At 47.4% G+C, this 27,360-nt stretch overlaps 1 protein-coding gene across 2 annotated transcripts in view; it reads right to left on the bottom strand.

Moving 5' to 3' along the window:
* ZDHHC14 (zDHHC palmitoyltransferase 14) overlaps nucleotides 1-27,360 on the bottom strand; it is a gene marked incomplete at both ends in the record, with an annotated part of 280,239 nt that overhangs the window by 32,487 nt on the left and 220,392 nt on the right. For both annotated transcript variants that reach the window (XM_080700038.1, XM_080700039.1), the window contains 2 exons: nucleotides 11,682-11,730; nucleotides 14,605-14,742. In XM_080700038.1, the coding sequence (XP_080556164.1) occupies nucleotides 11,682-11,730; nucleotides 14,605-14,742 (187 nt within the window). The remainder of the gene's footprint in view (nucleotides 1-11,681; nucleotides 11,731-14,604; nucleotides 14,743-27,360) is intronic.

The following is a 27,360-nucleotide window of genomic DNA, read 5'->3' as shown; positions in this document are numbered from 1 at the left end:
ACCCCCACACCCAAGAGAGGACCAAAGGATCCAGGTTCCCAGGTTGGATATGTAGCCTGCCCTGTGGGAAAGCAGAGGTGGATCTAGGGGGAAGGATGAGGAAGCCAGTATGAAGACTGAGTCAGAGAAACCGGGCAGAGCAAGAAGCAGCAGCACTACTGAGTGAATGAGCCTAAAGGAGAAGACAGAGAGATCAAAGAGGAGTGATGCATGAGGAGGGGGCTGGAAATGGTTTAGGGGAGAAGAATAAAAAACAGAACCAAAAGATCCCAGCGAACACATGAGAGTCAGAATGGACTTTAATCTCAGAATCACTTGTGTGTCACAAAAAGTTGAAAGCTGACTGTAATGGTTTGGATCTAAAATGTCCCTCAAGACCTCATGGGAAGTAGGCAGCTATGTTGGAGGTGGGGCTTGGTTGAGAAGGGGTCCCTCGGGGTGTGGCCTTGGGTACATACATGGTTCCTCCTCTCCCTGCTCTCTCTCTACTTCTCGCTGCTATACCCTGAGCTCTGGAGACCCAGCCTGATGTGCACTAAAACTCTGAAATCTCCAAAAACTGTGAGCCAATAAATCGTCCTTCCTTTAAGTTGTGGGGCAGTTGTTTTAGATCACAACAGTAACAATGCTATCTGAGGCACTGACAATTTCAGTAGAATCACAGTGAAGTCGAAACAGGCTAACATTCACACATGGGAGCCATATAAAAACTAGGGAGAGTCCCGGTTAAGTGAAGGGCTCCTGTCAATTTTCTGGCTGTTGCTGTCTTCCCAACACCACTCAATGACTACCTCCAGTAGGGGGTGGCATGGCCAGTGGCTGAGGAATTGTAAGGTTTATTGCAACAAAAGATCTCCTTTGCCTCAGCAACATTTAATCAATAGCAGAGGGTAGTACTGCTGTTGGGTCCCACCTGTGTCAAGATGACATGAACCCAAGAGAGGACGCAGACCCAGCCCACTTTCGCTGCTCCATCCCCAGCTGACAGCCTCCTCCCACCTGGGACCATGACTGGCCTGGCTGGCAATGTGCCAGGCACCATCTCAAAGGCTTTGCATAAATGAATGCACTTACCCTCAGAGCAACCCAAGGAGAAGGCTGTGCCTAGCTGACAGGTGGGGGAACCAAGGCAGAAAGCGACGGAGAGCTTCACTTAAGAAATAGCAGAGCTGGGGCTGAACGCTGAGCTTCTGCCCTGCCCGCCAGTAAGACAGAAGGTGGTTGGTCTGATGCCTTGCTGAGGGGCAGGTGGCTATTGGCTGAGCCTAGCCCCTGCCGGGGGCCCTAGGAACACTCCTTGTGAGGGATTCAGGACCTCTAGAGGCGGTGGGAGCCCACTGTCTGCACACCCGCTCTCAGATCGAGGTACAAATATCCAAACAACACATCTCACCAACCCAGTGGCTAAATGTTGAAAATACCTATGCCATAATATGAGGAGAAATAAAAATCTCTCTTAAATTCATCCAAACCCATTTACTGATTTTTAAGAGAGAGGAAAAAATAGCCAATTCCACTGGGAACCAATTTAATAAGCAGTTGAGTGTTTGTGGGTTTCAAATGACAGCAGTCACCACTGCCAGCCTCTGTCCATCTGCCCCCAATGCCAATAAGTCAGGAGCCCTCTTTGGCTGTGGGTGGCTGTGATATCCCTCAGCCCTGCCCCAATGGGTTGTGTACAAAGTCAATATCTAGATGTTTATGGTGTTGACTTTGAAGGGCACTGATCCACTGATGCCTCTCCCTTGAGTCGCAATCCCAGAAGTGCTGGCTGGGCACAAAGCCCTGTAATGGGGACAAGAAGGAGGGCAACCTGAAGGGACAGGAGCAAGGTAAGCAAGCAGTAAGATAAGCAAGGGAGAAGGCATGCAGGGATGTGGAAATACTGCCAGGAAAAATGGTCTGCAAGCACATCTTAGGAATTGGAGGCAGAGAGCAGTGAGGGACAGGGCTGAGCCATCATACTGAATGAGGATGGCACTTCAAGTCAGTGGTCTGGATGGATAGACCAGTGGTTCTCAAAGTGTGGCCCATGGACTTTCAGGATCTCTAGAGTGTGTGTTCAGGGACCATGCAGGTCAAAGTCATGTTTCTGTCAATCTTCTTCTTCTTTTTTTTTTTTTCTTTTTGGTGGTACTGGGGTTCCTGGAAGCCCTTCTACCTCCGGGCTACACGCCCAGACCTATTTTTACATTTTTATTTTGGAAACAGGGTCTCCTAAGCCAGCGCGCACGGCTGGCTTTGAACCTGCGCGATCCTCCTGTCTCTGCCTCCCAAGCGCGGGGATTACAAGCGTGCGCCACCACGCCCGGCTCTGTCAATCTTCTAACAGTGCCTGCTAGTTCCACTTTTCTCCCTCCCTCCTGGAGTGTGAGGGCCTCCTCCAGAGCATACCCTGAAAGAGGGCTGAGTTCTTATGTTTTAATTTGTTTTAGTTTTAGTTTTAACCAGGATAAACAGAAACACACACACACACACACACACACACACACACACACACACACACACACAAATATATATATAGAGTTCTGAGGTCCCCAATAATTTGTAACAGTGTAAAATTTTCCAAGACCAAAATATTTGAGAACTGCTAGAACAAACTAAATGGTTTGGGGACATATCACCAAGCTCTTGGGAAAAATAATTTTAGCTCATATCACATGTACAATGTTATATCACAGACAAATTATTGTACAAATGTAAGAAACAAAATAAAAAGAAAATATTTGTATAACTTTGGAAGTGAAGATGTGAGATTAAACCTACGGTCATATAGTGTCATATTTATAGACTGAATTCATTAATACACATCTTTGCATAAAAAGTAAAGTTAAAAGGTCAGTAAGAGAGGAGGTACAGCATATTGGCAAAAGATATTTAAGAGATTATTATTATTAAGAATACATACAGAAGTTTTATCTGCTAATAGAGAAGGAACAAACAATCCAATGGGGAAAATGGGCAAAGGATATGAATTGGTACATTGTGATAAAAAAGAAAATTTCAGTGACTATGAAGAGATGTGTGGGGACTTCCTGGAAGATGGTGAGTGAGAGAAGCGGCACATTTCAGTCCTGCTGACACCTGATCTCCACTGCCTCAAAAACAGATTTCTTACAGAAGCAAGAAAACACCATAACTTTAAAAAGAACATGATAAATAAAAGGTGGCAGGAAAAAAAAAAACTAGGAGACTGATCAGAGCAGAAAAGAACCCCACCTGCCATCAACAGCTCTGGCCATGATGCTGTGGTGGTGCCATCTTGCCTTACTGCACCTGACTCCAGAGACTCACAGGAAAACAACCAAGGACTTGAAATGATGTAAGTGGCTGCAGATCATTGGAACTGTAAGTCATCAGTACTTCTTGCATAAACACTGGCTACAAATTGCAGCAGTGGCAGCCGAGCTCACTACTCCCCCAGAGACCCAGAGCAGCACTCAACTCTATAAGTGAACCTGCTGTCCCCATAGGAGAACACCCAGAGCAGCGCCCCCAGGGACTCGCACAGGTGCGATAAACTCCCTGGGTCTGAGACTTTGCAGTTCAACCAGGTGAAGGTGGGGGCAGAGTCCACTGTTGGACACAGCAGAGGTTCGGACAGACTCAGGCCCTGCATCAATGAAAAGTGTGGAGGGAGATCTATGCTTAACACTAGATCCAACTAGTAGGATCTCCAGGATCACCAAAGACCAATCAATCTTGATGAATGGGGAGAAGTCAGCCCAGTCAAGCCCCAACTGTGGAGAACAGAGACTCTGTGGTCCCAGAGGCACTGGTTACCTATGCATGCAGGGAGAGACTCAGGCTCCACATCCATGAAAAGTGTGGAGGGTGACCTATGCTTAACACTAAATCTAGCCTCATTGATACTGGCCATCCACAGACTGAGAAAGATTCAGAGAACCAGGGTTGCAGCAGGAAAGGTTCCGGTGGTGGTCAGTGTCTGCACAGAGAGAGACTGCAGAGGCCCAGTCTGTTGAATATTCATATATTTGTAGGGTTGCATTATTTTTGTTGTTTGTTTTTTGTTTCTTGTTCTTTTGTGTAAGTGTGTATGCTTATTTGTTTGCTCTCTTCCCAACCCCTCTCCCAAGCGTCTTCCCTTGTACATACTTACTCTCTTCTCTATCACTTTTCTTTTTTCTTTTCTTTTTTCTTCTTTGTCTTGTATTAAATCCACTTCATATCACTATACTAAATACTCTACACTGGTTACTAGAATACTACTACATATTCACTATCTCTAAGCTCTAGTATAATATACCACCTAACCAAACTCATACTCTCATTCTGTTTGATCCTATCTGTGGCTTTACCCTATTCTTCCATTTACAACTTCACTTCCCTCCTCACTCCACCTTCACTGTTGAATACAACACAACTTGCTCTTAGATATACCCACTGACACCTAGAGACTGAAAGAAATCTATCAAAAGCAACAGAAACAAACTTTTGAAATCATGAGAAGGAGGAATACCTAGGAAGCAATGAGCTCTCACAACTCCATAATAACAGAACCTAACAACACAGAATTGCAGAGGTCTCCAGGCCAAATCAGGAATATAACTGTAGAAATAATATAGGACTTCGGAAAAGAATTTAGAGAGAGTCTGAAAGAAATAAAGAATGTAATTATTGAAGGGAAGGCATGAATTCAAACTATAAACAATAGATTAGACCACATGGAGAAGAGAATCTTGCTCTTAGAAGATGATCACTCCAAAAATGGATGCATAGTATATAATTTAGAAAAAAAAAAACAATTCGACAGCATGAATTTGACATTAAAGAGAGAGGGGCTTATCTTAAAAGAGCTAACCTAAGAATAATAGGCATAAGAGGAAATATAAGGTGAAACTAAAGGGATCAACAATATTTTCAAGTTAAGCTATATCAGAAAATTTTCCAAACACAGAACAAGAGGTTGATACACAGTTATAGGAAACTTATAGAACCCTCTTCTAGACAAGATCAGAGAAAGGGTTCATCACACTAGATAACACTCAAATGGACCAATGTAGATGCCAAGGAGAGACTCTTAAAGGCAACAAAAACAAAAGACCAAGTGACATTCAGAGGCAAACCAATTAGAATCACTCCAGACTTCCCAAACCAAGTCATGAAAACCAGAAGGGCCTGGAGCAACATATTACAAACTCTAAAAGAAAACAACTTGTAGGCCAAAATTTCCTACCCAGCAAAACTATCTCTCAGATTAAATGGGGAAATAAATGTCTTCCAAAACAAACAGAAGCTGAAAATATTTATATCTTCCAAATCAGCACTAGAGAAAATATTCAAAAAGATTAACTACAAAGAAGAAATAAGCAATACATGCCAGAACCAGAGAAACAAGAATTTCCATCAAGCAAACAACTAAACAAAGAACACTACCTCAAACAGAAGTTAAAACTCAAAATTTTGGGAATTAAAAACCATCTCTCAATAATCACACTGAACCTAAATGGCCTCAACTCTTCAATAAAAAGATATAAGGTGGCAAAATGGATTAAAAACCAGAATTCATCTGTCTGCTGCCTGCATGAAACACATCTTACAAGATAGTAACAAACTAAAGGCAAAGGACTTGGAGCAAGGTCATTAATGCCAATGGAATTTGAAGACAAGTGAGAGTAGCAACTATGATATCAGACAAGTTAGACTTCAAGTCCAAGCTTATTAGAAGAGACAAAACAGGTCATTTTCTACTGGTAAAAGCAACAATCCAGCAAGAGGAAATAATGATAGTCAACATTTATGCCCAAACTTTTATAAGACAAACTCTTTGTGACATTAAGTCACACAAAAGTCCCCATACAATAATACTGGGAGACTTCAATACCCCTCTCACACTGTTAGGTAGATCACCTAGACAAAAGGTCAGTAAAGATGGAGATGTGTGACATGATTATTATACAGAAAACAGAAATTATAATGAGTTATTTTTCTCTTCCTAAAACTGGCCAAAATGACAAGAATGATAATACTATCAAGAATTAGGGAGGCTCTAGGGACCAGGAGGAATAAATTGGTACAATCTCTATAAAAGACCATTTGGCTTTAATCTTGGTATTTGGGAGCCTGAAGCTGGAGGGTTGCAGGTTCGAGGACAGCCTCAGCAATTTAGTGAGACTCTCAGCAGCTTAGTCAGACCTTGTTTCCAAATAAAACAAAAATAAGGCTGGGGGTGAAGCTCAGAGGTACAATGCCCCTGGGTTCAATTCCCAGTACCACAGTGGGGAGAGACTGTTTGGCAGGTGCACAGACATTTAAAATATGCTTAACATTCAACTCAAAGAGTCCATAAATAATTGGCATTTCCAGATAAATACTAACATTTGTGCACAAAGACCTACATACAAAAAAATTCACCACCTTATTTTTTGGATGATAAAAAGTAAGGAATCTAATTACCCATCAATAGAAGAATAAACTATCATTAGCTATGTCTTTTCATTCTATAAAGCAGTGAAAAAATGAATGAGGTAGAGCTATATATTGATGTGGAACTATCACCAGGAAATATCTCCAATTTAAATTGCAGAACAGTGAAGAGAGTAGGGTCCTTTTTAGGAGCCAGGCATCTCCTGACCATACACAGGTACAGGAATCCACAGGTATATATTCCATCTGAAGACTGTCCAGAGGGACGTAGAAAAACTGATAAGGATTCCCACAGAAAATTGAAGTGAGGGTCAAGGACAACGCTTCTTTTTTCACTCTGCCATTTCTAACTATTGAAAATTCTTTACAGTGAAAGTTTACTGCCCAGCTACACCCCAGCCCTTTCTTATTCTGAACTGGGGTTTTGCTATGTTGCTGAGGCTCTAAGTTGCTGAGGCTGGTCTTAAACCTGTGATCCTCCTGTCTCAGCCTCCCAAGTACTGGGATTACAGGTGTGTATAGACCACCATGCCCAGGTACTTGGATGATTTTGTGAACTTTTGAGATATCATCTGATGCTTATTTTTCCAGACACTCTTTCCATCTGACTGGTTGGGGGCAGCAAAAGTGTCTCATTCCCTGCATGGAGCAGGGCTATAGCTAGGAAAACCAGGCTCCGAGTGACACTGTGGAGCATGTATTGAGGACCTCACTAACTTCTCAGCCCAGATGCGGCTATGGGCAGAGCTAAGGACACTCGTCCTTCATGTTTCCTGGGGTCCCTGTGAGCATCAACAGCTATCAGGATGGACAGGCCAAAGAAGGCCTGTGCTGCCTTGATTTTTTCCCCATCATGCCACATGATGTCTTTCTGCGGGCAGTTGTACCCGTGCGGAGCCTTCCCCTAAATTCTGTTAAAACAGACAATGCCCATTCAGTGGCCATAGGTCCCCATCAGATGGGTGTTGCAATGAATGCAAATTAGGGATAAAACAGCTTTCTGTGGAACGCCTCCACAAATGCAGAATCAATTACCATTTGATTTACCAACTACAGAAAATCATTTTCATTTTGGGAGCGCTGAACAATAAGTCATGATTAAAAATGACTGCAATCCCTTTAATGGGGCACTAATGCCACCCTGTACTGAAGTAATTATGGATGCCGGGATCCCTGTCTCAGGGGTTTTCCTTGAGGATCTCCGGACCCACCCGACTGCTGGCATGTCCTATGAGGTTGCAACCTTCTGCTTCTCAAGTGCACGATTTTTCTTCCTTCCATCTTAAATGCAGCTAACTACAGAGAACCCTAAAGCCGCTGTACCGATGTGCAGGCACACATACATGTGATCTTTAAAGTTCTTTTAAACGTAACTCACACAGAACTCCTGTTTCCTCCCCAATCCAGTGCCAGCTATCTCTTCTTTCCATGTTACCCTTGCTCTCCAAGGCTTCCCTGGAGGAAACCTCAAAATTAGCTCTACATCTTGCCCTCCTCCTGCCCATGGCAGCGGCCTGCTTCTCCCCACGGAGCTGTCCCCTGGCCACTGGTATGCATCCTGGGGGCCTTTCCTCTGCAGATTATTTCACTCCATCATATTCTGTGCTGCAAGATGAATATGAAGAAGGAGGAGGAGGAGGAGGAGAAAGAGGAAGAGTAAGAGGAGAAGGAGGAGGAGAGGAACAAGGAGGAGGAGAGAGGAAGAGGAAGAGAAGGAGGAGGAGGAAGAGGAGAAGGAGGAGGAAGAGGAGAAGGAGGAGGAAGAGGAGCAAGAGGAATAGGAAGAGAAGGAGGAGGAGGAAGAGGAGGAGGAGGAGGAGGAGAAAGAGGAAGAGTAAGAGGAGAAGGAGGAGGAGAGGAACGAGGAGGAGGAGGAGGAGAGAGGAAGAAGAAGAGAAGGAGGAGGAGGAAGAGGAGAAGGAGGAGGAAAAGGAGCAAGAGGAATAGGAAGAGAAGGAGGAGGAGGAAGAGGAGGAGGAGGAAGAGGAGCAAGAGGAAGAAAGAGGAGGAGGAAGAGGAGGAGAAGGAAGAGGAGAAGGAGGAGGAAGAGGAAGGAGGAGGAAGAGGAGGAGGAGGAAGAGGAGCAAGAGGAAGAGGAAGAGAAAGGAGGAGGAAGAGGAGGAGGAAGAGGAGGAAAGAGGAGGAAAGAGGAGGAGGAAGAGGAGGAGAAGAGGAGAAGGAGGAGGAAGAGGAAGGAGGAGGAAGAGGAAGGAGGAGGAAGAGGAAGAGGAAGAGGAGGAAGAAGAGGAGGAAGAGGAGGAGAAGGAGGAGGAGGAGCAAGAGGAAGATAAGGAAGAGGAAGAGGAGGAGAAGGAGGAGGAGGAGGAGAAAGAGAAAGAGTAAGAAGAGGAGGGGAGGAAGGAGGAGGAGAGGAACGAGGAGGAGGAAGAGAAAGAGGAAGAGGAAGAGAAGGAGGAGGAGGAAGAGGAGGAGGAGGAGGAAGAAGAGGAGCAAGAGGAAGAGGAAGAGAAGGAAGAGGAAGAGGAGGAGGAAGAGGAGGAGGAGGAAGAAGAGGAAGAGGAGGAGGAAGAGGAAGAGGAGGAGGAGGAAGAGGAGGAGGAAGAGGAGGAGAAAGAAAGCTAGGCCTGATGATGCCACGTGCAAGCCAAAAATTGTCCAGGTCCCCCTCGTCCCAGGGATGAAGGGACCCTCTCCAATGTTGCACACAACCCTCTGCCCACCAAGATCTGGCTATCACAGCGCCTCTGCAGTCTGTAAGAGCTCATGTGGACAAGGGCAGACTGGGTGTCCTGCCCCATTCTGTTGCCCAGCAGGCTGCTGAGCTTTTTCAGAGAGCAGACATAATGTTGGGCTTGGATCTTGCATCTGCCTCCGGGCTGGCTCAGGAACTCCCTGGCTCCCCTCTTGTCCGCACTTCCTGGCTGGACTCACGCACTTTCCAGGCCCTTGGTCACAGCCCTTCCTGACTTCTGGGTAGCAGGTGTAGCTTCTTCTGACCCCGTCCCCACTTCGGACCTTTTCCAGGGTATCTAAGGCTTATTCTGAGTTCAGATGTCCAAGTCAGAGCCCAGTTGCTCGAGCACCATAGAGCAGCTGTTTGTGGAGAGGCCCTGGGGTGTTCCTGCTCCAGCTCACTCCTGCCCTGACACCCTGGAGCTGGCCTTCACCTTGAATCTGCTTCCAAGGCCTTCGCAGGTTGCCCTTGACCTTGCTGCCTGCAGGTTTCACAAGAAAGTGACTTTCAGGGAGGAGCTGCCGAGGGGGTCTCCTCTTCCACACCTGCCCAGCTGGGTGGGCTGGGGACCGTCCCATCTGGAGATGCTTTCCCTTCATCTCTTTCCCTGGGGGCTCCCAGCACTGTCCACTGCCCTGAGCCGGCCTCGCCCCATGGCCTCTGCTTCTCTCATGCTAAGACCAAGGAGGCAGTATGGGAGGGGGGTAGATGAGGGGTAGGGGAGGGAGAGGGAGAGGCCCGAGGCCAGGAGGCTCCACCCAGTAGCCAGGGGTCCTCTTCACCCCCCCCCCAGGCAGGGCAGGGCTGGTGCAGTGTGGGGAGCAGCCCTCTGAACCCCCTCAAACCGCAGCAGTCTGTGACTTTCCCCTCTCGCCCCTCCCCAAGGCTACCCTGAGGTTCTACAACCACCCCTCTAGGCTTCCTCATTGTGAGCCCCCCCACACACCTTTTCTCCTAAAGTACTACTGGGTTTTGTAGGGGCCTGATAAAGGGCTGGCAGTTTATCAGTGTTTCTTTTATTTAAGTTAATATTTCTGCTAAGGTGTCTTGGTTGTTAGTCACCGTTGTTTCTAATCTCTTTCACTAATCTCAATGACATTGTTGGCTATTTTGCAGAATAAATCCACCAGGAGAAAGCTTTGCCTGCACCCTGATATCTCAGCAAAATAATTTTATACCTTGGCCAGGAGATCAGGTGTACAGCCACTGAAAGCCTAAAAATATTAGTTATGTTCTTGCCCGAGAGCAGTTGGCAGCGGTCACTTGTGACCATTATAGTAGACGGTAGCCCTTAGCTCAGGCAATTACCCTCCAGTGTTGAGAACTCGGCCCTTTACAGATCCCTACTGTTGACAGACTGTCCAGAGAGGACGAGCGTTGGGCAGCGCGGCTGCTGATCAGAGGTCAGCTGTTGTGAGTGTGTGATGTCAGAAAACCGTCTCGGCTCCCCTGCTTGATGGCCTGCAGGTTTCATGAGGCATCCGATTCCCTGGAAAGCCTGTCTCCTTTCAGAAAGGACGGCTTTAAGATGGGACAGGACACAGGGGTGTGGAGGGACACAGCCGGGTGTGGAGGCACACGCCTGTAACCCCAGTAGTTGGAAGGCTGAGACAGGGGGATCACAGGCTCAAGTCCAGCCTCAGCAACTTAGCGAGACTGCTATTTCAAAATAATAAAAAAAAATAGGGCTGGGGGTATAGCTTGGAGGTAGAAAACCCCTGGGTTCAATCCCCCATACCAAAGGGGGGGGGAGAAGTAGGTGATAACAGGCTGGAGATGTAGCTCAGTGGTAGAGCACTTGCCCAGTATGTGCAAGGGCCTGGGTTCCATTCCTAGTTATAAAAGTCACTTGTGAGAGCAATGAGGAGTCAAATGCAGTTTCCCCAGTTACATGAAGAAGAGAGAACGGGTCCACGGAGCCAGGTCAGCGGGTCCAGGTGGAGGACCCCACAGCAGTCAGTGTAAACCCAGGGCCATTCAAGCTGAAGCCTAATCAAGTATTCAGTGGATGGACATTTTTCTTTCAAGACTCACAATGTTGATGGTAGGGCTCATCTATTCTGTTGGGGAGGACAGAAGATAGTTCTCACTGATTCAAATGACTTGACGTTGGCTATCTTCAGTTCCTTTGGGGTGGTAAAAAGGGGCTCCATCTCTGTTTCCCAAAAGAACGCCAAACTGCACCCCAGACACCATTTACCCAGCGGGTCTGGCATCTCTCCCAGTGACTCAGAGCCAGCAACAGAACCACGCATGTGCGTTCATGAATGGTTTGTCTGGACCACCCGCCTAGTAAAGGAGACCAGGCACAGCTCGCGCCCTGCTTCTGCCCAGCCCAACCTCATCTCCCAGCAGTCAAGGCTGGTTTCTGGGGCTGGGCAAGAATTTACCCTTGGCGTTCTTGCTGAAGAGCAAGGTCACCAAGAGATACTCATGTACAGATGCCATTCATCATGTGAGCTTCAGGGAACTCTTGGGTGCTTTGCAGAAGGAAAAAGAGTAAGATTTATGAGAAGAAAAGCCAAATAAGAGGAGGAAGCATGCAGATGTCAGGGAAATACACATGAGCAGATCCACATGGAATCATCAGAAAGGATATCTTGCCGGGCTGTCCTTCAGGGCATTGAGGAATCCTGTTTGCTGTGAACCTGTGGGGATGAAAGCCATGTTCAGTATTCATAATTTTACCTCCAGAACAAACAGCCTCATGCTTTCATCTACATAAAAATAATAGGTGTCTAGAAATAAACGAAATAATTCTATTTTGTAAGTGCCAAGCACCCCATTTACTGATGGAAGATTGAGATTCCACTAAAGTTACTCAACAAGAAAATAGCAGATTCATAATTAGACGCAACATCTGCAAGATATTGTTTCAATAAAAGCAGATGGATGTCTGCATACTTTCCCATAAATTATAGTTCTGATTACTCCTTTCTTCATTTTAATAGGAAAACAGAATACTGTATGCTATTTTTCCCCTTCTTCTGTTTTCTCCAAACTTGTTAACGTTTGACCCTAGAAGTTCTGTAGACTTGGCTAAAGATGACATAGACATCCTTCTCCGCATCCAGAGTAAACAAAGTCCGAAAGCTGAAGTTTATTACCAATTCTTTTTGGGTTTAAGACATTTTAAGATGAGCTTGTCTGTGCAAGAAAACATTTCTTTAAGGGCTCGAGTTCAAAAGTATCTGATGAAAAGCAATTTTTGTTTTATGTTTTGACATCACTCATTTAAAAAACAAAGGCTTTTTGGAGGAGGACTTGACAGGCCCACCTTGGGTGACCACGAGGTACTGTATGAGGTCACCTTGCTTCAGAGGACACAATCTCACTCTTGTGCAGCATGAGTGTGCCTGGAAACTGGTGACACATGGGGCTGCTGCTCCGCTGTGCTGTTGAACTGGCCTGGCTGCAGGGCAGGAGTTAGCAACGGCAGAGACCTGGGCCCCTGTGACTGACAAGGGGGCTGGGCTCCACATCCTTCATTGAATTCCCACTCCCGCTGGCCCACTGCCTGCCACTGAGGCAGGCACAGAATTCTCTCCCTGCTCTGAGCCCTGGTGGTGGCCCCCAGCTGCCCTCAGCAGCGCTCTGCTCTGCCAGTGTCGCCTGTCTCAGGGGGAGGTAGGGATCACGGAATCCTCTGTCCTTGGAAAGCATCACGTGCCAGGCCAGTTGGGTAGGGGGCTGCTTCATGGGGGTTGCAGAACAAGGGGAAAGAGAAAGTTTTGTTTCCTTTTGTCCAAAACATACCCCGCAGGCTGAAAAATTCTAATTTCTTTTGGTAGTAGATTAGATAAGCAAAACTTAAGAATGAACTACGTAACCTCCGGGTAGCTGGAGCCAGGGTGGGGGCGGCTTCAGCAAATGTGAGAAATGCACATCGCAACCTAACTGTGTGGCTGGCGACAGGCTTCGCTGTGAGTGAGCATGAGTGTGTGTGAAGGGTGTGAGTGCGTGAGCCCGTGTGTGGCTGTGTGCTGGAGCCCATGTATGTAAATGAGCACGTGAACACTGGCCGTTGATATCCAGGACGTGGGGCCAGCCATCAGCACAGCGCAGTGGTGTGTGTGGAGGCACTTAGACCTGCCAGGTATGTATGAGAACGTGAGGTGAAGATGCTACTTGTCGATGCCGTGTGTGTGTGTGTGTGTGTGTGTGTGTGTGTGTGTGTGTGTACTTAATACTCTCATTTGTGTCAACACTTGCGTCTCTGAAGACAACGCACAGCTCCACAAAGCAGTTTCTCTCTGCTTCTTTGGTCTGTGTATCCACAGGTAGGACCCCGGCTCAGATTTTGCCATACTGGGACTCTGAGAAGAAGCTTCTGCAGAGCCAGCCACCCGCAGCCCAGCCTCAGCCGGCCTGAAGCCGACTCCAAGGCGCATAAGTGGACTCTGGCAAGCCCGCTGGGTTAGGGCCACCAGGCATGTATTACAAATCTGTGTCCCATTTGGACAAAAGGAGTCAGAAGGAATGGGAATTAGGACTTAAAATATCTACGAGCATTTGGATGAGCTGATAGAGGTGATGCAAATCGTTCTGTACCCCCACTCCCCCAGCCCGCACACAGACCCACCCAAGGAGCAGGGGGCTCCTGTGGGTTCCAGTTGTGCTTCAGAGGGGCGTGGGAAGGAAGCCAGGCCTGCTTTCAGATGCTTCTGGAAGCATGCGGGGCGGGGGGGGGCACTCACTAGTGGGTGCTTTACTTCAAGCATGTGGATGGGGAGGGGGTTTACTGTTGCTAATGGCGCATGATCGAAGCTTGAAGGGCTGAATTTATAGTTCTACGCCAATTACCTTCCTTCTTCTCATTACTCCCTGTGGCAGGAAGGTGAAGGACCAGGAGACAAAAGAAACTCAGAGTTATGATCTTAGGAACGGGAAGTGAAAACATGCCATGTGCTTATGCAAATACATTCACATCATTTACAGCCTAATCTAACTTTTAATAAAGTTGTTTCTTTTCTATGGTAAGGGTTCATGTCCTAGCAGATAACAAAACGTCTCATCAGATGTATATTTTAAACATGTATAGATGTGTGTGTACAAGGAAACACGGTCTGTATCCCCAGACATTTGTCCTGGGGAGGGTGACTTCCTGTGGGAGCAGATGCCCTGTTAAGGAAACAGGCTCTGCCATTCAATGATTATCACTGTGGCACACGGTCCTCTGTGCAGAATTTGGCGATGATTTTTTTAGAGGATCCCTTAGCAGAAGTCACAGAGTTTGGAAGAGGGACAGGTGTATCACAGGAGAGTCTTGTTATTGGAAGCAACACCTGGTCCAGGTGTGACCCAGGAAATTGCTGGGGAGGATGGGGTGGGGGAAGAGGGTGGGATGAAGAGGGATGGAGGGAGTGTGAAACGGAGAGGAAGCAGGCGGAAGTGAGGAGGGGAAAGGGGAAGAGAAGGAAGAGAAAGCCCGAAATGACCAAAATATCAAATCAAAATTAAATCAGAAAACCAGAGTCAGGCAAATGGTTACATACGTAATCTGATTTCGCCAGCATACTTACGAAGAATGACGTGGGTGATAACGAATGCAAATATAAAGACTGTCAGAAAAGACAGGGATAAAATGAACATATAAAAAAATCTGTAGTTTCTTTTCCCCACACAGTTGCCTACCCAGGGACAGTGGTGATCAAACCGTTCTGAAATGAGAGGCAGAAAGAAAAAGGAAAGCAGAGATCAATTAATAACATGGCTTTTTAACGAGGTAGCCCCTTCCCCCACACTCTGATAACTGTTATAAAGCAATATCACATTATATATCTCCAAATTAACCACTCAGAGAGATGCTTATTAGTATCGAGGCATTCCAAAAATGTAATTATTTTTTCAACAGAACTTAGGTGTTTTAAAAAACCAAGTGGGTGTGTTCTTCTGAAATGTTCACTGAAGGAGATAGGCGTACAGGGCTGGGGAGTTGGGTACAATGCTTGCCCGGCATGCCCGAGGCCCTGGGTTCAATCCCCAGCACCACCAAAAAGGGAATATAAATAAATAAATAAATAGGACTACAATTCTCACTAGAATTAGAGAAATCAAGAGTCTGCCTAAAGCCGGGCGTGGTGGCGCACGCTTGTAATCCCCGCGCTTGGGAGGCTGAGACAGGAGGATCGCGCAGGTTCGAAGCCAGCCACGCGCGCTGGCTTAGGAGACCCTGTTTCCAAATAAAAAAAATGTAAAAATAGGTCTGGGAGTGTAGCCCAGAAGTAGAAGGGCTTCCAGGAACCCCAGTACCACCAAAAAAAAAAAAAAAGAGTCTGCCTAAAAGAAACTTTGCATTTACAAAACATTTCCCCCTTAAGATGGTGCCAATATCATCTAAGAGAAAGCGTTGGGCTGGGCTGGGGCGAGATTTGCCATTGGGCGACTGCCTGACGTTGTTAACAGCCATGGAGAGAGGTCGAGGGGTCTGGAACAAGACACAGAGACAATCCTGTGTCCTCCCATCCCGGTCATAACTCTTTCAGATGAACTAACCATATGCATTAAATGCATTTGGCCTTCAAACATTCCTACTAGGAAGATGGTGACGTTGTCCTGTTTCACAGCTGAGCAAGCTTACGCTTGAGAGAGGAGAGATCGCTCGCAGGGCCGGGCCGGCTCAGAAGCCACGTGCCACAACTCGAGGCAGGGTCTTCTGGAGCTGCCCCGATTCCCATTGTGCACCTCGCCTCTGGTGCTAGGGCAGAATGCTGGGCTTGGGCACACGAGTGGCCGTCACTCCACGTACCCTGGGTGCAGACCCAAGCTGGGGTCGCTCACACACAGTCTGTAACACGTTTGTGCTTTCTCCCTCCCCTCCCAAGTGATGGCACAGGGCTTTTCTTTACCACTCGGCAGAGCTTCCACTGGGAAGGGCGGCTCAGTGTCATTTCACCCTCTCTGGGGAGGAGAACGCTCAGCATTCCACTAAGCATTGACTCAGGCTCTTTGCTAAGCTTACCTTCTACCCACTTAGCATATTTTATCTATCTATGGTCACTATAAAAACATACAGAGCTGGGTGTGGTGGTGCATGCTGGTAATCTCAGTACTTGGGAGGTTTGAGACAGGAGGATCGAAGGTTTAAGACTAACCTCAGGAACTTAGTGAGGATCTTAATAACTTAGTGAGACCCTGTTTCAAGAAATAAATAAACTAGAGCTAGAGGTCTAGCTCGGAAGTAGAATATCCTTGAGTTTGACCCCCACTATTGTAAACAAAACAAAAATACAGAGAAGGCTCTAAGGAGTGTAGCCATACAAATAAGACAGAGCTAGGCAAGGCAGTCAGTGTCATGACCTTCTAGGAGGTCACGTGTGTCACAAATCACTCATCTCCTGAGTGAGGTTGCTGAGTCTCACTACACTGCCGAGGCTCTCCTGGAACCTGCGGTCCTCCTGTCTCAGCCTCTCAAGTACTGGGATTACCACCACGCTGGCTTCAGGAAGCTTAATGGTAACGATGCCACACTGCTGTGGCTACCATCCGAGCACAGTGACTTCAGACAGGAGCAGGTGTGGTGGCAAGCTGTGCTCATGGGTCTGGGAGGCCTCTGGGGATCCAGCGAGGCTCAGGGTGGCTGAGGATACTGGTTCTCCAGCAGCCCCAGCTGGGAAGTGTTTCCATGTGGAAACTGGCCTTGCTGAAACATTCTTGGCTGACAAAATCCCACTAAAACCGCAGGTGCCACGAGTAATTCTTCCAACGTTTCTCATGTGCTGAGCTCCTGGTGGTCAGTGGCTCTGAGACCTCAGGACCTCTTTGGACCTGTCCAGCATGGGACCCAGGATGGGTGAAGGGACCAAGTGGAGCCTCCCACCTGCCCCTACACCCATCCCCACATTCTCTGCCACCCCTGAGTGCCTTCTTTTAGGCCTAGCCCGCACCTTTGCTCTTCTCCACCCTCTCTCTCTTTCCTTGGGAAATGTTTTAAGTCCAAGGTTCCACTGCCAGTGCTACCCTGATGATGTCTGCATGGCTGTCTACTACCTAGAGTGACCAGCTCCCGCTGAAGGCCTGATTGGCATCTCGGACCCCGAGACATTCATGTCACCCCTCCTCCAACATGAGCCTCAACCCAGAACCCAGCCCACCTTCCTAACTCAGTTTCTCCTGCTCCACCTCCAATCCACAGCAAGTCATGGCAGGGCTGCCCACCTGTATCCGAAATCACCCTAGTTTTACTTATTTTTAACCCGCTGAAATATTGATTAGGCTTTAAGCTTCATAAATCTTTGTCAAACGACTGATTAAACCTATTTACTGCCGGGAGTGGTGGCGCACGCTTGTAATCCCTGCACTTGGGAGGTGGAGACAGGAGGATCGGGCAGGTTCGAAGCCAGCCACACTGGCTTAAGAAACCCTGTTTCCAAATAAAAATATAAAAATAGGTCTGGGAGTGTAACCCGGAGGTAGAAGGGTTTCCAGGAACCCCAGTACCATCAAAACAAAACAAAGCAAAACAAAAAAAACATCTATTTCCTACCAGGAGGACATGTGTTTGAGTAAGTAAGGTGTTCAAAGTCACACAGGTGAGGTTCTCAAAATCTCCCCATATGTGGCTCTAGACATCCCACATATGAGAGGATTCCTTCTGTCCTGAGTGTGCTCAGAGGAGTGGCTGGGGTAGTTCTGAACCTCAGAGCCAGAGGAGTAGACAAGACCTGGGCACGAGCTGAGCAGGTGGCCACAGCTGACACACATGAGAGGACTCCCAGGGACCCAAGTGAGGCAGTAACTGGCTGGGAGGCCCAGGGCAGGGCTCTGGAGGATGAGAGGGACCCTGGTGGCTGGGAAGACTAGTTCCATGCAACCAGGGCAACCTAGAAGTTTCAAACTGCTGTTACTGGAGGTTAGCTAGTGTATTTTCTGTGTGGAGAAACAGAATGGGGTGTCTTGTGTACTGGAGGTGGCAGGGGTATGTGGGGGTCGGACAATGGGGTCTTTAAAGGACCACTGTGGAACTGCTGCTACATGGCTTGATTCTGAAGCCCATGCTCTGCTAGAAGGGAGTGGTTGGCCTACTGTGGCATCTCTGTAGGGATTTTTTTTTTTTAAATAAAGAATGAGGAAGTCAGACATGGTGGCACAGGCCTGTAATCCAGTACTTGGGAGGCTGAGACAGGAGGACCACAGGTTGGAGGCCAGTCTCAGCAACTTATGAGACCCTGTTGTTATTAAAGTAAAAAATAAAATAGGTGAGAGGTCAAGACAGAAGGATCACAGGCTTATGGTCAGCCTCAGCAACTTAGTGAAGCCCTCCCTCCGCACTTTAGTGAGACCCTGTTTTAAAATAAAAAATAAAATAGGGCTGGGGTGTAGCTGGCAGCTGAGAGGTAGAATGCCCCTGGGTTCCATCTCCAGTATTAAAAGAAAAAAAGAGAGAGGGAGCAGGAGGTGTTCTTCTCCACAAAAGTGCCCGAATGGTACACTCTGGCCAGCGGTGGATGGAACACCTAGAAGGTTCTGGAAAAAAATGAGTTAGCTGGCTGGGGCCTCTGGACCACGCCTCTGATATCAAGGTGCTTCTTGCAATGATCTGCGGACTTGTTTCTTTTTCGCCAGGTGACTCTAAGGGCAGGAATCCTTCCCAGTTATCCTTCTAGCTCGGCATGTGGCCAGCACTAAATACAAACACATTAAATTAAGCCAAGTGACCTGCGTGATGTCTATAGTTTGCAAACCATCACTGCCCCGGTGGCTGGGGAAAGCGCTGGCAGGGCTGGGTGCAGGGGGCTTAGGTGGGCTGCCAACCACAGGGACGAGCAGGGGCACTTGGCATCAGAATACGCTAGAAATGGCTGTGGGTGGACGGAGGCCGCGGGGTGGGTGGACGGCTGTGGGTGGGAAGTGGTTTCCTCCCCAGTCCTGCGGGGGCTATGGAAGGACCCGGATGTTGTGCCCGAGGCACATAACCTGCCCTCAGGTCCCAAATGGAACAAGAAGGTTCTGGTAAGATGGCCAGAGGAACCATAGTTCAGGGAAAGTAGATACGGTCCTATTTTGCTGACCTAAATTGTGTTAATGATTAAAGAGCTTCCAGCCACGGTTAGAAGCACGCCGCCTTTCACTGAAAGGCCCCAGGCGGCTCTGGGGCCCTGCGCTCAGTCGCTGCACCTGTCCTTCAAGATCGGATATGAGGAAAGAAGCCGTCGAAATCAGAAGTGGAGAATTATTAAAATAGGACAGGAACAGAAAAACCCACTGAAATGTGGACAGAAAAGTATTGGCAAGAGCTGCTTTTGAAGGTTGCCAGAGAAAGACGTTGAAATAGTTGAAAGCCATCAAGTACGTGAAGCCTCCCTGGGAAGCTGAGCTCTGGCACGGGCCTCACCGGTACAAAGCAAAGAAAGGTCCAATTCACGTCCCAAGGCATACAGGTGGCAGAGCCAGAATTCTGCACTTTCCACCATGCAGGGGCCCGGGCTCCCCCAGCCCGGCTCAGCCCTATCAGAAGATGGAGAAGGATCCTGGCCTCCTTCCCCAAGCGCTGAGAATCCTGTGAGGAGGCAGGGCCGCACACTTGAAGTTTCAAACTTCTAATTTAAATGTTAATTACATTCAAATTAAGTTAAATGTTTTTAAAGGTTTGAAATGGAAAATTACTTTTCTTTAAACCTCAGGGCTCTTTCACCTTACAGAATTAGAAAGTCGTGCAATAGAAGCCGTTTCTTTATGTGTTTCTTAGAAGGAAAAATGTTGAGAAACCCTGGTGCACATTGCTACCTGGCCCCTACGGCCTCCACATCACTCATAAAGTTGTGCAGAAGTAACAGTTAAATATTAAACTACCTCCAGCATTCAAGGACCAAGTGTTTAGGCCCGGAGGACTTCACCCTGCTGCAAAGCTTCCGCTGAGATCCGAGTTCTGACTTCAGAAAAGCAGCCCCACCCCACTCCCCAACCTCCTCCTGCTTTTAGCCTGTCTCTGTCTCCTCTCCTGCTGCGTGCTTGGCTGAGCACTTGACATGAACTGCATCATTTAATTTTCAAAAGCCTGATGAGTAGCTCAATGATAGCATTCTTATTTTATAAAATAAAAATAAATAAATACCAGGCAAGGCAGGGCACGCCTGTAATCCTAGTACTTGGGAGGCTGAGACAGGGGGATCTCAGGTTAGAGGCCAGCTGCAGCAACTTTAGTGAGACCCAATTTAAAAATAAAAAATAAAATAGGGCTGGGAGTGTGGCTCAGAGGTTGAATGCCCCTGGGTTCAAATCCTCTGTGTCACCTCACAAATAACCAATCTCTCAACTCTCCCCCCAACAATCTTCTCATCCCTCCAAAAACACCCCCCCTGCAGATGGAGGAGCTGGCTTTGGAGAGGTTTGGCATTAGCAAAGCTTTCTTCCTTTATCCCTTTTTTCTCAGCTCCTTTCCAAAAATCTAGTTCTGCTTAATTTGATGGAAAAACAAAAATCAAGAAACCATATTAACTAACTCTGTCACCTTAAAGTCTTATTATAGGTCTCCACATGAGGACTCCATTCCTTCATGTAAAAAGGTGGAATAGCAAAGACACCTTTGAGCTGTAAAACTAAAAGCAAAAGGAAAACTGTGTTCTATTAGTATATGTGTGGATTTTCCTGGTCTGGGTCCTTGCCAGTGTCTTACAAATTAAGATTCTGTAGCTGTTAGTGCCTTGTAAACAACAACAACAACAACAACAACAACAACCAACAACAAAAAACAAAACCCCAAACCCTTTCAGTGTAGAGCCCATTAGCAAATGTGGCGTTGCTTCCCCTCTGTGCCGTGACTTCACGTAGCCTTGGGCAGCCATACGCCCGCTCCAAAGTGCTCCTCTCCCCATCTCCGTCTCCTGCCTTGACTTCCCCGACCTGACCAGTCACCGGGTCTCTTTGGCCATGAGACGTTCAAACTTGATAAGGGACAGTGGAGGTTCCTTGAGCTCCCCCAATGGGCAGTTTGACAGATTTCTATTTTCTTGGCTTAACATAGCCTTTTAACTTTGGTTTCCAGCATTGGGGAAATTTCTTGCTTCGATGGGAGGGACAAGATGCCCTGGAGATGCAAGAATCTCAAAGCAAGTGATACCATGAGTTAGACCTGCTGATTAGAAAGAGAGAAGATGATTTAGGAGCCACTGAGAAAAGTCATAAAGGGCCTTGCTGGAAAAAACGAGGGGGGAGTTAGAAAAAGAAGATTTCACTTGTAATGTAAGTCAACTTTGAAAGAGGCTATAAGAAAGGAAGTAGAAATGAGATTACTTAACAACTGAATTGGCCAGTTCGGATACCAAAGGAAATTCCACCATTTTCCAGTTCGAGGTTGTGGAGGATCACTGAGTAAATGTGGAGCAGGCAGGAGGAACTGAGCGCTCCTTTCTGCTCACCCCACTGCCAAGCCTCTTCCCTTGGTAAGAATCAGAGTGACAGTCACCCTAGAGGACTTCCGGCTGCCTGGGACTTTGGAACCGCATTAGAACTCTGCATTATGATAAGATCAGCAATGTAAGTTCAAATCTGTACATCGTCAAGAAAAGCCCATGTACGGTGGTAGCCCTTGGTGATGCTCCACTACAGGAGAACACTTGAGTACAGTGTGAATCTGTACCCAGGGCCACACTGCCCTGACCCAACCCCAGCCCCTCTCGGCATTAGCCTCACACTGTCTTTGGGTTTGCAGGGCCAAGAGGTATATCTGAGAATTCTCCTTAATTTTCCACTAAAGAAGCTGAAGTCTTGGCCAGGTATGTAATTCCATTACTTGGGAGGCTGAGACAGAAGGATTGAAGGTTTGGGTCAGCCTCAGCAACTTAGCAAGACCAGCTCTCAGCAACATAGGGAGACCATACTTCAAACAAAAAACCTAAAAGGGCTGGGGTATAGCTCAGAGGGAGAATGCCCTGGGTTCAATCCCCAGTGCCTTCCAATAAAAAACCCAACAAACAACCCTAAAACAAAAAGCAAACTCAAATTATCTTTAAAATTTGAAAAATGAGCTTCTGTTACCAAACAATAGCCCTCAGAAACTTCTCAGTACTCTCAAGAAATCAGTGAGCCTGGGCAGGGCATGGTGGCGCACACTTGTAATCCCAGCATTTAAGAGGCTGACACAGGAGGATCAGGGTTCGCAGCCAGCCTCAGCTACTTTATTTAGACCCTGTTTCTACATAAAGAATAAAAAATAGGGCTGGCGGTGCAGCTCTCTCTTTCTCTCTGCATTCTGAGTGCCAGGAGTTGAGCACCTTTCCTCCACCACGTCTGGTTCCCACGCTATTTCTGCTTTGGAGCCAGCCAACCACGAACTGAACCTTTGAAACCATGAGCCAAATAGACCCTTCCCCTCTAGCTTGTCCTTGTCAGGTATTTTGGTCATGGTGACCATAAAACTAATAAAGCAGTCCTCAGTTTCCCATCTCTAAAAGCCACTGCCCTTGCACTAGGGTAGTTCTGCTCTGAGATTCCACAGTCTGAGATATGGGGGCTGCAGGCATCCTGGCTGTTGAGCACTCTCAGTGAGGGGTCCTGGAGGCTCAGCTCAGTTCTTGGGGTACAAGTTCTGACTTCCCCAATTTGCAACATGGAACAAAAGCATAGCCAGAGTCGGGTGGGCAGAGGGGCGCTGGATGCCCTGAAGTCATCCAAAGTCACCTCATTTCATAGCGTGCTGTCATTCCACATGATATCTGACCCCCTGAAATAGCTGCTGCTCCAGCTTCCTGTGTGACTGGGATTTCCAGGTGAGCATCCATGATTCCACAATCCTTTCCTCCCTTCAGTACAAGTTTTGGTCACCCATCGTGAGTGCCAGGGCTGGAGAGTGGAGAGCCTCTGTCATTCCGGCTGAGCTCAAGGGCAGCTGCGGTCGAGGGTGTTTTTGGGGAGTGCTGCCGCCAGGCTTGAGGCACTGCTGCAGCAGGACATCCTTGGGCCTTGGTGCTTGTCATGAAGTGATCCTTTTCCTCAGGTGAGCTTGCTTCCAATGGGGGTGAATGTCCCACGGAGCTCCCGTCCAGCGGGTCCAAAGCCCTGTTCACTCTGTGTATAATACTCTGTGTTAATTGGCTACGTTTAAGATTACTCCACAAACTCTGTGCCTGTACCAAATGTAACAGTCAAGGTAACTCCATTTTGCTCCTGTCTGTCAGCCGTTCTACACGGCTTCACTTACCGCCCCTCCCTTTCTTTCCCACAGCATAAAAGTAAATTGTGCTGCTCAAGGTTGGGACATTAAGTTCTCGCCAAATAAGATAGAGATAACCGGCCACTCTGCTTCTGTAAGATGGCTGCTCTGGCTCATCTCAAGGCCACCTGCATGTCATTTCTTTCTCTCTCTCTCCTTCCTCCCCTGTATATGTCCCTCTCCCTGGCAGACGGCGCGCCCCTCCAGTCAGATTCCTAGACTGAGGATACCGCCACTGGCCAGCTAATAAAGGCTTCAACAGGCACTTTCCCTTGGACTCTCGAATATCTCATTTCTTGCTAAACCTGCATACAACATGTGCGCTCCTCCTCCCAAACCCTGCCCTTGGCCAGCAGTGTCCCCAAAATCCAGCTGCCCGAGGTGGGCAGTGCATCCATGTCTTGCTGTGGGTTTCCTCGTCGCTTGCGCCGCATGACCCACGGGAACCGTTGATGCCTTTCTGCTGTCTTCTACCCTCTGTGCTCATGTTCTGAGGATCATCATGGTGTGTCCTTCTCCCCCCTGCCTGAATCACTGCCACATCCCCAATGTGTCTTCTGCGCCGCTGTCAGAGGGACTGACAGAGCCCATGAGCCTGGCTCGGCCCTTGCCTCGTGCCCCGGGTAGCTCCGATTGCTGAGGCTCCCTGCTGGGTATCCCCTTGATGCTCTGGGGCCTGGGTTTCCAAATTGAGCTTCTTGGGTGCTGGGAAGCACCTCCCAAGTCCTGACCTCTCCCCTTCCCCAACTAGACCAGCTATATCCATATCTGTGCTATATATTGGGTTTCTCCATTATATTTCATTTTATAAAATGGACAGTGGCTTCCAACAATACATACATACACACATGTATACATACTTACATACATACATACATATATACATACAGAACATATCTGCTGTTGGTTAGTACATGGCAACTGTAACTATTCTAGCAATTCCAACTCAAGGTCTCAGTGTGTGATGTTGAGAGGCTATAAAATGCCGGTGTCCTGAGGACCTGAACAAAGACACTGGACTCTGAGTGGGAGGACCTGATTTGGGTCTTGGCGTTAAGCCTATTTAGTTATTTATTTTATTATTTATTTATTATTATTATTATTATTATTATTATTATTATTATTTGCAGTTACTGGGGATGAAACCCAGGGGCATTCTATCTCCAAGCTATACCCCCAACCCTATTTTTTTTATTCTTTATTTTGAAACAGGGTCTCACTGAGCTGCAAAGGGCCTCGCTAAGTAGCTGAGGCCGTCTGTGAAGGGAGATCCTCCTATCTTAGCCTCCTGAGTGCTGGGATTAAAGGCGTGCACCGCCACACCCAGTTCCTTTAGCCTATTTAAGGATGTCCACCCAGGCAGTTCTGGCTGAGCAAGTTAGACGCGCTCTAAAAGGTACCTTCCAAATCTAACACTATGATCCTATGGCTAAATAAAGCTTTTCAGGAATTGAAGTCAATGGTACCTGCCTTATTCAAAATGAGGAAGCAACAGAAACTATAAATAAAGAATTGACAAGACCTGGAACTCTTGCAGACCTGGGTTAGGACCAAAACTAATTGGTGGCTCTATAAACAGCCAGAAACTACAAAGTACACATAAGTACTCCTGCCAGCAGACCAGGGTCTGTGCAGAGTCTTACAGCCTAAATAGAGCTGTTGTTTCCGTTTCTTGTTGGTGTGCAGCGTGCGAGCACTTCACTGTGGTCTAGTCAGTAGATCTTTAATTACTTTTCTAAACAAAGGCCAGGTGAAAAGCAGGAGAGGGCCTCTCCTGGTCAGGCCTGGTGCATAATTTACAGGGTCCATTGCAAAATGAAATTATGGGCAGCTTTTTAAAAATTCATTAAGAATTTCAAGGTGGCTCCAGCAGAGCCTGACGTCCACCTCGGGCCCTGAGTCTGCCCTACCCCAAGGAGGAAATGCTGGCCAGCCTCAGTGCCAGAGACTCCGGGGTGTGCACAGGCAGGGAGCAGGCCCAGCCAGCCCCGGCTTTGTGGCTGAGGAATGTGATTTTCTCAGTGGTGGCAGATAAACATCTAGAGGCCCCCCCCCCCCTTGCTGGCTTTCTGTAAAGATTTGCACAGGGCTGCTAAGAACTGTGTTTAGCAAGGAAGCTGTGCTTAGGAGTTAACCCAACAGCAGCCAACACCCTGACCACATTGCCAGCCCTGAGGTAAAGTAGCGGGCCCTCCCTGCTCTGGCTGGGAATAGGGCCTCCTACCCCCCAGAGGGAGACTTCAGGCTGCTGCCACTTTTATGACCCATAAAAGTGTGATGGAACCAGGTGAGGGTAGGAAGAAGGATCTGGTATCAGCAGGACCAGAGAGGAAGAGTCAGTGAAGCCCATAGCCACCCTCTTCTCTCCTGTTTCCTAGAGCATCAGACAGTTTTTAATCTTGAGGGCAGTGGCTCTGACCTTTTTATTTTTTTTCCATTCCTTTATGTTTTGAAATTCTGATAAAAGCTATAGTCCCTGGTCCCTGCTGCACCCCAAAGGCTCACACAACATTTAATGCACCATTTCCTGAAGCCTGCTCTTAGACCCCAGAGAAAGAAAGGATGACCCAATTGGTGTGGTTCACAGGATTCGAAAGACTTATTTCAGTGGCTAATTTAAAATCAAGTTGGTCTCAGAGGGCAGATTCACAGGTGCCTACCTACTAGGTCGTGTGCTAATGAGCCAACCTCCAGGCCTGGGGCACGGATTGTAAAAGCCTACCACCTCCACAACTTAGTAAGACCTTGTTTTAAAAGAAAGAAAGAAAATAGAGCTGGGGGTGTAGCTCAGAGGTAGAGTGCCCCTGGGTTCTATCACCAGTAACACACGCATGCACGCACGCTCAGCTTCAGATGAAGCTGGTATTCCCCATGCCTGGCACAACTTGGCCCATCACTCAGGACAGGGCTTGCTTAGCCTCTGCCTTCTTCCTTATAACTAAAGGCTGTGAAATTAATTTAATGGGTTATTAAAATCCCAAAAGAGAGAGCATCCAGGTGTCCATGTGGTATGTTAGACAGTGCCTAGAATTGGGCCGCACTGGGTCTTAATGAAAAATCCATTTCCTACTGTGAGCTGTAAGAAAACCCAAGTTTGAAAGCTCTGCTTTATTTAAATTTATAGTTAGGCCTAAAAAATTTGTTGAATACACAGATATATGTATAAGTTGTATTTGTAAGAGGCCTAAAAACATAAGTTGTCTTCTTTTTCCTTCTCCTATACTAGAGACTGAACGCAGGGCGCTCTAACTTGGCGCAGGAAGATCTGAGCACACACTCCCCAGGGACACGGTGCCCAGAACACATGGATCAAGAGGGACAGAGATGTCTGAAAAAGTCACGCACAAAGGGAGGGCGAGACAAACAGAATTCCACGAAGGAGCTGTGGTGGCTTTTCCCGGTATTGAAGAAAGGTATTTTTAAGGCCGGGTTGTACTTGGACAATTCCAGGCAGACAGGAGGTGAGCATGCGGCCAGAAGTCCCTGTTCTGTTGCTGAGACCCCACAAGCCTGGTCCTTGAAGTACAAGCACGCACTTTGCAAGGTGCTTTGACATCATGGGAGTGTCAACTAACCCAGGGCAGGCAGAAAATGTTCCCCAGAAACCCCAGAAATTCTGTGGTTGGGTGCTGGGATGGCATACACTTTATTATTATTATTATTATTATTATTATTATTATTATTATTATTATTTTATGGTACTGGGGTTTCTGGAAACCCTTCAATCTCCGGGCTACACTCCCAGACCTATTTTATATTTTTATTGGAAACAGGGTCTCTTATGCCAGCAAGGCTGGCTTCGAACCTGTGCAATCCTCCTGTCTCTGCCTCCCAAGCGCGGGGATTACAAGTGTGCGCCACCATGCCCAGTGGCATACACTTTATAAAAAAATGTATTAGATGTGAAGTCTCATTTATTGGTTGAAAACAATATTTAAGTAAATGCACAGAACAAAAAAAAAGAGATGTCCTATATTTTAGAATGTACTTTAAGTACATTATTTTAAATTACTGGCGTCCTCTAAGAAGGCACTTTCTAAAAGTGCACACAGACATAGATCCCAGTCGTACAGGAGAGTCTGACACAAGGATCCAGAAAGTCCCTCGGGTCTGACCACGCGGGGACTGC

This window comes from Muscardinus avellanarius (genome assembly GCF_963383645.1).
Source record: "Muscardinus avellanarius genome assembly, chromosome: 8".
NCBI classification, from domain to species: Eukaryota; Metazoa; Chordata; class Mammalia; order Rodentia; family Gliridae; genus Muscardinus; species Muscardinus avellanarius.
Note: the sequence above shows the minus strand (reverse complement) of the source record. Positions and strands in the feature narration are given on the sequence as shown.